Genomic DNA, 11,531 nt, shown 5'->3' with positions numbered 1-11,531 from the left:
CTAATGTTCCTCTTAAACAACCACAATTTTTAAACAAGTTTCAAAGATAAGCAAAGTGTCCCTACAACTTCCCTCTACCCCTCCCCCTTTTTAAATTTAAATACAATGGACTTTTAACAAAGTTATCAACAACCTCTCAAAAGTCTATAACTATGTGAAAACAGTTTGATATGCCAGAAATACAATTACATCTTGTACTTTATACTGCCTATATAGATTTGTCTGTTTTACTTTTATGTTTTTATGCCAAACTAAAGTTTTATATGTTTGATATGTTGTGCACACTCCTTATGTGTACACGCCCTTTGTGTATTCTCACCCATATTAGACTAGTTACATATTACATATATAAAGGCTGTTCTGCCACTAACTTACAAGTGAGCTCAGCAAAATCCTCAAGCACACCTGCATATAAACTGTTCCTGGAGTATTCTCATTATGAAATACCTCCTGATATATTTGTGTCTCATTTCATGTTTGGCATCAACAGGTAAGTGGTTTTTGGGACTCATTTTGATTTCACTAGTGATAATTGTTTTCATATATATTCAGATTTTACTGAATCAAAAATGTTTTATTATTTCATTCTTTTTTCTTAATGGCAAGTCTTAAAATTGGAATTTAATTCCTATATAAATAGGATTTCGACCACTATATATATATTGTGGTCGAAGTACGCTGGTACGCGACTTCTGGTATAGGCTGGTATATGATGGTATAACACCTCTCCTGCTGCCTTCATTGTAAAAGTATAAATACCATCTCCATTCACTTACATTTTCTATAATGGCCCTCCTAAATTTCTATACGACCACTGTTTGTTTGCGTGTGTTTAAATAAAAAAAAAGTATATATATATATATATATATATATATAATTTGACTAGCAGCAGCATACTCTGCAGGGCTTTCAATTTGGGAACAAACAAATGGGTCTAGCTGGCCAGTTTACAATCCATAGAATATATTACAAAACAATAATACATAATAGTTAACTGTAAGGACTAAAGAGTAGAAATAATTGCATCTGAAATTTTCCTGTGAACTGTGAATACCACAGACAGTCATTTGAATATTTAGTATTGGTTATTTGATAGTGTATTTTACATATTAGTATTTCATATAGCAATATTTTTAACCAAAATGTAACTCCTGCTCTTCAATGACAACATGAATACTGTTTTCTGGACTTATATTGGCAATTTCTTGAACCTCCGTAACCTGCTCTCTTGTATGTAGATGCAGGAAAAATCCTGAAAAATTTGACTGTGTTTGCTGGAGAGAAGGGGGTCAGAGGAGTGGAGTCTCCACAATAATTCAAGCTTGAACTGGATGGGAACAGACTGTTTTGGACCCCACTTCTCTCCAGCAAAACTTCTAAAATGTATCTGGTCATATCCTGCTCTTACCGTGCGCAATCTATCAACTTACCAATCAATGCCAATTTGTGCCGATCTAAACCAATAAACCAGTAACCAAGGTAGCAATGGGAGATATTTTAACATCAAGATAGTAAATATTTCCCAATTTCTGTCCAATTTGATGTACTAGTTTCTATTTATATCTATTCATCCGATGGTAGAACTTATTTAGAGTGGCGATTTATTGTTTATCTAAATCCATTATATTGTCAGGTCTTAAAAACATGAGCCACAATTAAAAGACCTAGATTTATATATATATATATATTGTAAACAAAGAAAAACAGCATAAAATATGTGATATTCTTTGTAACATAAGTTTAAGACACAAAGGTTGAAAGTTTAACAGCAACTCTCCTGCATGAAATATAAAGGGAATTCTGAGTACCAAATCAAAGCACTTAAAAAAAATTGTTCAACAATTTACTGTCACCAAACGTTATGACAGAACAACACAGGAAAACAAAGAATGTGGTATAAATATACCCCTAAAGGCACACCCAACAAAATACAAAAACGGACTTGATGCTGAAAGTGATCCAGTTCTTCTGCCTGAATGCTGAACGGTTAGGTTTTGGCCAAATTATGCAGTGAGGTTGCCACACATGTCTTGGGCCGGGCCAAGTGGCAGGATACAGTTGTGTGTGTGGCCAGTGTATTATCTACATTCACAACACAATTTATCACCAAGGCTTAATGAGTTTAGCATGTACTTATAATGACAAGACACAGGTAGAGGTGATTTACTAACATGGGAATAAAATTGCATCTGTGCAGTAACTCATGACTATAATCGTTTCAAAGTGTCTCACTATTCTGGTTGTACCGCTATGCTTAAAAGTTGGTAGAAAAACCTATAGAGCTTGCTGACCAACTTGTTTGTTTCCAATCAATTGGGTATCAAATGTGGCTGAATTGACCACAGCTCTGTTTGTCCCCATATCGGTTCAAACAACCAGACCTCCGTGTGTGTGAAGTTATCTATCGGTAACACAAATTCTTGCACAATGCTTGATGTCCATGATCGTTTATGTTTCAGGTTATTCACTTACGTGTATATATTGTGAGAGTACAAGCACAAGCTGTACTGGAGCCACTACTATTAACTGCTCTGCTGGAAATGCTTGTGGGTATGCATATGCAGAAGCTTCTGAAGGTACGTATATGAATTCAAATTTGACTATGATATTGGATTCAAAGCTTTAGGTACAATTAGACTAGAATAATATAATGAAGTGTTATATACACAAGAGATAAAATTATCCTGACAGATATAAATGAATGGAAGAGTCATATTTTCAATATGAAAGGTAATGGAACACAAGTACAAACATTTCTTTTTTTTCACCTTTAAAATATATAATATATACACGTACTGATACTTCAAGCTGCAGCACCTCAAATAACACTTAACTTTCTCCAGATGTGTCCTCAAATTCAATTAGAACAGAATATATGTTGTAGTCTTGCTACATTCTTTCTCCTCTTTGGCATAGACATAGAGTCACTTTAGTAAACTGGCCCCTCACCATGCAGATATAAGGCTCTCTCATGGGTAGCAGATAACATCAAAGCAGTTGGTGCAGTTTCTCACAATATAGACTCAGTCTCTGTCCCTTAAATAACTCTCCCTACATTTCACCCTTGTTACTATATCTCAGTCCAGCAAAAGGGTATAATACAACATTCTTCAGGCTTCCCCACCTGTGCCCTACCTGACCAATGCACAGTTCAAAAAAGTAAACATGGGTTACTTATCCCCACTGATCGATCAGCATCTGTATCCATGATTGTTCTTCTTCGTTCAGGCTTCTAGTAAGTATCTCACTCCCCACTATGAAGTCTTATCCAATCTCTCAGACCTCTCAGACTCCCGCTATTCTCTCTCTATGACAGGCTGCAGTGGACTCTCTCCTTCCTATCAGCTTCCACAACAGTTTTTCTCACTCCTCTCAGTTCTTCCCTTCTTGCCTCTCAGAATCTTCAACTGTTATTTGTAACTGCTCCTTCACCAGCTCCTCCTCACTGCATGCTGGGAGATGTAATTCTCTGCCTGCAGGGGAGGTATCTAAAGCGTATATGCGGCCCTAGTGCTACAAATAAAATAAAACAGGGACAAACTCTGAAATAAAACAAAATAAGGTGAACATATCTGAGGTCTTGAAGTGATTTTATTAACTATTTTACCAAAAATGTTTATGTTAAACAATAATATCAGTAGCTATAATTTAAAAAAATGAAAAATGAGGGCGCAGAAAGTATGTTATGATTACTTTTATTCAAATGTATATTGTTCTAGAATTAACTCCTGAGTATACCTATTAATGTATATTTTATTTATTGGCTTTAAAAATGCACAACAAATGCAGATAATAAAAATATTAATAATAATAATAACAACAATAATAATAATAATAATAATAATAATAATAGCAAAATAAAACAAGATATAAAATTAGTTAACAAAGATTTAATAAATACAAAAAAATAACAGGGCAGTTGAATATCCTAGTGATACAAAAGTGATACAAAGGCACTATATTTGTTTATTTCTTTTTTGAACAATCTTTAGTCTACGTCTATATGTCCACACTGAGGATGAGGTGGATATATAAATACATGGATATCAAATGTGTTCTCTTAGCACTTGCAAAGTGAACATTTTCCATGTTTTACCATTGTAATTAGGACATAGAATCATCATCATCATCTATTTAAATATTGCAACTGATTCCGCAGCGCTGTACATGGAACTCATTCAAATCAGTCCTTGCCCCATTGGAGCTTACAGTCTAAATTCCCTAACATCATCATCATCATCATCATCATCATTTATTTATATAGCGCCAACATATTCGTAGCGCTATGCACACAAAGACAGAGAGAGAGAGAGACTAGGGTGAATTTTGATAACAGCCAATTAACCTACCAGTATGTTTTTGGAGTGTGGGAGGAAACCGGAGCACCCGGAGGAAACCCACGCAAACTCAGGGAGAACTTACAAACTCCACATTGATAAGGCCATGGTCAGGAATTAAACTCATGACCCTTAGTGCTGTGAGGCAGAAGTGCTAACCACTTAGCCACCGTGCTGCCAATAGAATAGTGACCCCACCCCCCCCCCCCCCAACTCATATCAGAAGTCATCCTTGTCCACCAGTTGTGGAATTATCCCTTAAAAGAGCTGAGGGACAGACTATATGAGCAATCTAATCAAAGCATATGTTTAAGAGTATTGTAGCAAACAAACAAACTACTGTAATAGTGAAGTATGTCCTAACACTAGACATTACTTAGATTAAATGGAAGGCTGTAAATGGTTCCTATTAAAATAAAGTAATTCACTAAAAGCTATAGTACCCATGAATGCTATGTTCGCCAATAATCAAGGAATGTAACACTGAAGATGATATCTGAATGGTACTTATACAGTATATCCAATTACACCTGACATTGTGCTGGCTCATCTATTAACTGTGGTCAAATAGCAAGAAAGTAATTATGTTTTCATTACAGGTACCATACAAACCAAATTATTGTTCAGAACGTGTGTAAGAGAAAGTAGTTGTAATACAAGTGGAAGCATTACGTACTATAATGGAAAATCAAAGACAGCTACATCCTGTTGTAGCACTGACAACTGTGACCCGCTTCCACTCAAAAGTAAGAGCTTTGATAATCCTACATCATGCTAGTGCATAAAGTAAAACTAAAATCAAATGAATTATTATTTCTTTACTTTTGAGGACCACATTATGAGCTCATTCAAAGTGAGGACTTTTTGGCTTGTGAGGGCCAAAAGGCAGTTCTCACAAGTTTCTAGTTTTAATTGCATGGTAAAGTCATTACAAGCCTACTATAGTCATTTCAGGGTGGTTATTTATAGTATGGCAAGTACAGTTATCTGTGTGAAAGTGCGTGAAATGTTTTCTGCTCTTGGGTGCCACCCGGAGTATAAACATGAGAGCTGCATTCACAAAGCCTACAATCAGGGCCAGTGCTAGGGTCCTTGGCACCCTAGGCACACTTTCAAAATCCACCCCCCCAGGCACACTTTCAACATCCGCCATCCCCCCCCATGTCTTTCCTTACCTTAACTTGGCTCCATAAAGCTGCTCCTCAATGCCGGATCCCGTCCCTCACTGACACTGTCGGGCCGTGATTATGATGCCACGCCCGACAGTCAGTGAGTGGAGGGGAGGAGACGGAGCACCCCATCAGCTGTTGGAGGGGAGGGTGGCGGTGGTGATCCATAGCCCCTCCCCCTCCCTGTGGATCTATCTTTAGCTGTGTGGTGGCTTTGGAAGGTATGGTCAGCGGTCGCCGCACAGTTTTAAAGTAATTTTAATTCTGTGGCGCCCACTAGAGTCCGGCGCCCTAGGCAACTGCCTAACCTTGCCTAATGGGAGCCCCGGGCCTGCCTACAATGAATTTCTTGGTATACTGAAGAGATTACACAGTGTACTGTCACCCACATTAAGATACTTACCATCCTGGGTATTTACACAGGAAGATATTGTATTGGTTGATAACCTAAAAAACAACTTAAGCTGTTTTGGCTTATTAGCATTATATTCAAACTCCCTGTATAACAAGACTTTGGGCTATATATGACTAGTAATAGTTGTGGAATAAAATAAAAGTGGAAAGGTTCTCCCACTAGGGTACTAACCCAGCGACAGGTTTGGTCCTCACAGTTCTGTTCTGAACAGACCTTTTTTCCTTTGCAAAGACACAAGGTGTTGTCACTTAGACAGAATATGTTTTGATGTGTTTGTAAACCCTCTGCAAAGCAAGGTCCTTTTAACCATTATTATTATTTTTGCTGACTTGTAAGGCACTCACAAGCGCCAAACAATGGTGAAAACTGGGCATGTATAAATCTTGATCATAAAAGGTAGATAAAATAAATGCAGATGTGAAAATAGATGACAGAGAGGCTCCTGCTCATGTGAGGGCTTATACCCTTTTGAGGAAAAGGGCAGAGTTGAGTGGTGATTGGGACAGTTGTAAGGGTATACTAGTGTGAGTAGTATACATGAGGCTCGTTACTCTTGCTAATAAAGATACGTGTGTGTGTGTTTAGCTGTATAGCCCTGTATTTGCATAGGCAGGATCATCAGTCTCTGCACAGTAGAGTTTGTAATCTACAATGTAATACACACACTACGCCAGGAATAATTTTAGCCAGAAACCAATTAACCCACCCATATGTCTTTGGTACATGGGAATAACTATATACTATATAGTAGAAATTTGATGACAACTGGGAATGATTTAACACTCAACAATATACCCCCCAATGGTGCCAATCTGTAGTGTAAGAAAGGGTGAAGCTTAGCAATTTTGGGGGGCATAGACTCAAATATGTGTGAGAGTGGGGTATGTTTGGACTGATTTTGTCCTGACTTTTAATACAACAATGTTGGGAGGCATATAACATGCTGACTATTGATAGGTGTATCGATACCAAATTAGACAATATCACAGTTGTTCTTTTATATGTATTGACTTCTTTCTCTTTAAAGTTCCAGCTGATTCTGCTGAAAAAAATAAACTAGTCTGTCGATCCTGTTTAAAGTCAAAAGCTAAATGGTGTTACACTAGTGACATGATGGAGTGCACAGGGGATGAGACCAAGTGTATTCTGCAGACTGCGAAAACTTCATCAGGTGATTGAATTATTTGTGAACACTTCCAGCCATACTGGGTTTTTTTTACTATTCACTATTTTATTCTATGTGATTTAAATTCTCCAATAACAGGGTACAAAAGTAATCCATATCTAGGTAGAACTGTTGTTGAGAACAAGTTGTGTGAGAAATTACAAAGTTTGGTTCAATATTTAATGGGAAAGGTTATTCCCACTCAGTTAATAACTTCCTCCCTAGAGATAGCAATACTGCGCTGATCCCTTCTGAGGATGGAAGAACTCATCCTGTACCAGATCTGCACCTGCAGTAATAATGTATTCGTCCATTTTACTAAAATGCAATATTAGTGCTAAGGGTTGATTTTGCATTTTGTAGCAGAGCAGGGGGTAAATGTATGAAACTGCACATTTTGCAAGTCTCCGAAAATAGGCGACTTTGCATGAGAAATTTAAAGTAGCAATGGCTTTAAAGGAAAACTTGTCTTTAAAAACCATTGTCATTTTAAATTCCCCCTGCAAAGCCGCCGATATTCGTCGACTGTGCAGTCTCGTTCATTTACCGTTTTCCTACCCTACGTTTGCCCAGACCCCCATTTGCTAGGCTACTCTGACCAGCAACAGTGACTACTGCAGTGATAATACAACTCAGTCACCCTGAGTTAAACTCACCATCTTCCTATAGTAATATTAGGACCCTGGATGTGGTGGGGGACAGACAAATCTACTGGCATTAGCCTACCGCCCCCTTTGGTACTGGACTGGGGTCAGAATTATTAACCCTCAAGGTATATTAAATGCCACCTGCAGGGCTTTCCTAACCTCCAATGTAATTTGAGAATATTTATGCGTAGGCCACCTATGTATGTGTAGCCAAAAACGTGTCCTACCCTAGCCAAGGCTGTAGTAAAAATATTGCATTTATCCCTATAGCAGCATTTAATGAAACATAATAACAGTATCATGAAAATGCAAGAGTTATGAATGCATAAAATTAAAAGGCTCTCTGCCAAGAGTAATATAAATTCTCAGACTCACATTACAGCTGACCATCCTAGATGTGCCCCCCACCAACACTGGCTGCTAACCTCTCCTATTCTTTTTACTTTTAATCCAGAAGATGAGGACAAATTAATTGAAGTAAATTACTTTAATTCAGATGGATAAAATTAAATTTTCAAGTTAAAGTATGTTGAAAGGTGGCATATTATGGAGGAAAGTAATATAATAAGATATGTACATATAAAAAGGAAATTAAATGAAAAGTGACAGTTTTGGAAGCTTTAAGCCACAAGTAGTTACTCTAAATTAATATCATGTGGTTGTGATGTTACATAAAATTTATCAGTGTATGTTCCATTTATTCTCCGAAGGATCATTTGCCCTACGTGGATGTGCGACTAAAAGCATCTGTGATCAAGGCAGCCAATCCACGGCTGACGGAGAAGTGAACATTTGGTGCACAGATGGATCCTCCAATCTCCAGCACACTTCATACATTTCTGGACTCTTTGCTTTTCTGTTAATTACATTTTTGTCCTAAATTAAACTGGTCATGTAACATTTCCTAGTACAACTTCAATCCATTGAACACTTTGTAGTCTATTTTAAGTAGCACCAATAACCTATGTCGTTGATCTCCTCCAGTCACACGGTTATGTCCAGCATGATGAATGGGAACAATTTGCAAATTAACTGTCTTCACCATTGAGGGATATCTTGAACTGTAATCTCAAAATAGTCACACAGAGCTAATCACGAGTTTATGCTTTTTATTTTATAAGTTAATTTGGTCATTATTTATACCTCATTTTAGGTATGCACATTAAACATTAAACAATGCCCTGTATAAATATTTGGCAACATTTTTACTTCATTAAAAATTCTAGGTTCTCTTTTTATTTGCCTATCTGTCTCAATCAACACTTGTTAGTCAACTTAAGCCACAGAGGAGATGAGGGCGTGGAAGGTATCAATGCTACAGGAATCCTTTCATTCCTACAACACTATAATACTGTCTGCATGCTTTACTAGCTGTATTATTAACCTTGTGGTCACTACTAGATATCAGAGAAGACCATTGGGGTGAGTCTCTAAGTTGGAAGATGGATGGGCAGTGAAGTCTTTCGGCTCTGCAAATATGAGCTAGCATAAATGATGAGCAAAAGACGGGTCAGTCTGGTAATGGAGAAACTATGTTTCAACAGCATTGAAGCCCTGCAAAGACAGGAGAGTAGGGAAGATGAGCATATTTTAGGAAAGAGAATTTGATGGATACAAAAGAAGGCAATGTCACTGAAGTTTGATGGAGTCACAGTAATTGAGGGCACATGTTAAGGGTGTTTCTTGATGTGCAGAGGTGTAAAAGTCTATTAGAACTCTGCAAAAGGACTTGAATTTTGCATCAGCTCACGGATGGTGTCTTTTTAGAGAGGGGTGCAAAAAACAGGGTTCCCTTTCCTCCCAAAGCCTACAAGCCCCATCTTGATAAGGCTAGGACTTGTCCTCAAAAAATCTCTTCACCAATTCTTTAAATATAAAATAAAATCTTCTTTTGTCTTGAAATGTCACAGTCCAAATGGGAAAAATATCTTTCTGATAGATTGTTATACACAACGGGTTCATCAAGGAATGTAATATGTCTTAATTTTAATGCCAAAGTTATAACATGTGTCTTTTCAGTGGAGATTTAGGGTGTGACTAGTTTTGTGACTTTCAGCAAAGTTAGCTTGACCAAGCTAAACAGACAGAAATTGTAATGAATAACTAACCACATGTGCAGATCTATTTAAATGTACAGCTACATTTTGCATTCACAGTACATTGCATTCTACGCTTATATCTATTAAAAACTTATGCGAATAAGATAATTTTTCAGACTGTTTTTTGAAACAAGATAATTCTGTATATATGCTGATTTTCTCACTTTTACTAAGAATATTATGATACATTTTTGTATGTATATGTTATGTCAGAATTGTGACCGATTTAGCATTCTGTGTGAGTTTCAATAATATTAAAACTGTACAGATTAAGAATGAGTTGTTAGTTTCAGATGAGTGCTAAAATATATGAGGGTAAGTTCAGGTCAACTTTAGATGTCACTGTATCCCTATATTCTGCTTTGTATGTCTCTCTGTCACCGTCTTGGGAGATAAAATAAAGTCTACCAAAAGGGATTCCTCTGTGCTGTTGAATGACTACATTGGAAGTGATACACAAGCGCCAATAGTCCTGCACTTGTTTTCTTCTTTCTCAATCCATCATACTCTAAATGTAAAAGCTCCCCTTCAAAAATTTCAAATAAAACAGGCACATACACTATAAATAACTGACCCAATGTGACTGTAGTTGGTAATTATCTTCACCACAAATCATCATAAGTGTATTCCCATGCTGGATGACTGTGATTGGCTGGCGGTGAATGGGAATCCTAGATTAAATTATTTCCCTTCTGTTGATCGTAGAGTGTGTTAGTGGGGATATTGTTGGTGATATTTAATTTAACTTTTTTACTTTCGTATTATGACATATTAAAAAAAAATCAGGAAAAAAAAAGAATAATCTTCCATTTCCACTTAATGGATCAACAAAGAAGGAAAGGAAATGTTATTTCATATTAAGTAAAGTGGCAAGTGAGAGAGTGTATTTGTAGGTTATCATGTTGCTTAATTTCTAGTGAATAATTGGGGTTGGACTGGGAATATTGAAGGTCAAATTCCACTGTGAAACGCGCACATTTTTTGCTCCCAAATGAGGAACGAGTCAAATATTCAGTAGAACAATTTTGAAAATTGTACCCATTTCTACTCTTTTCACAAATTTGATACCATCTCATCTATTGAAATAGGAAACATACTGTATTAATTTACTAACACCAATTCTGTTGTAGCCTTTGCTTAAAGTTTCCCTTGTCATCTACATTTACCTATTGAGCTGAAAAGAGGGCATTGTTGGAACCCCTAATAGATTTAAATGTCTGTATTTGTTTGACTCATTTAGCTCCCAAGCTTTTTATTCTCGTTACTTTATCACTTCTCTGTATTTTTTATTGTACCAATGAAACCGGGAACACACATCTGTTATAAAAAGATTACAACATGTTTTCAGTCTCGGTTTCCCGATAACACTTTTTTTATTTCTGCAAATGTTCATATAAAATCTTATTACATATCCACCGCCCCAGACAATATGCCAAGTAAACCTCATGGGAACATTTATTGAACATTTATTGAACGCAGTCTGTCATCACCTGCTTAGTCACACCTGTGTAGATAATTTCACTTGGTGATATGTATTATAGCCATTGTGCAAATGGAAGTACTGAAAAGTGTTTACACACCTTCCCATTGTCACATTATCTGTTTTTCAACTTGCTTCATGAAAATCTATAATTGAATTTGCATTACACTGTAATCAGTTGGGATAAATTGTCTGATACTATAACAAAATGCATTCAAC

At 36.7% G+C, this 11,531-nt stretch overlaps 1 protein-coding gene across 1 annotated transcript; it reads left to right on the top strand.

Moving 5' to 3' along the window:
- The first annotated feature begins 371 nt into the window (after positions 1–371).
- LOC142106751 (phospholipase A2 inhibitor and Ly6/PLAUR domain-containing protein-like) lies at positions 372–10,249 on the top strand. The gene is made up of 5 exons (XM_075189747.1): positions 372–490; positions 2,460–2,576; positions 4,937–5,083; positions 6,949–7,092; positions 8,444–10,249. The coding sequence occupies exons 1-5, from the start codon at positions 439–441 to the stop codon at positions 8,611–8,613; spliced, it is 630 nt and encodes a 209-aa protein (XP_075045848.1). The 5' UTR covers positions 372–438; the 3' UTR covers positions 8,614–10,249.
- The last annotated feature ends 1,282 nt before the right edge of the window (positions 10,250–11,531 follow it).

Source organism: Mixophyes fleayi, chromosome 11 (assembly GCF_038048845.1).
Source record: "Mixophyes fleayi isolate aMixFle1 chromosome 11, aMixFle1.hap1, whole genome shotgun sequence".
NCBI classification, from domain to species: Eukaryota; Metazoa; Chordata; class Amphibia; order Anura; family Limnodynastidae; genus Mixophyes; species Mixophyes fleayi.
This window is presented reverse-complemented; position numbering and strand designations above follow the sequence as displayed.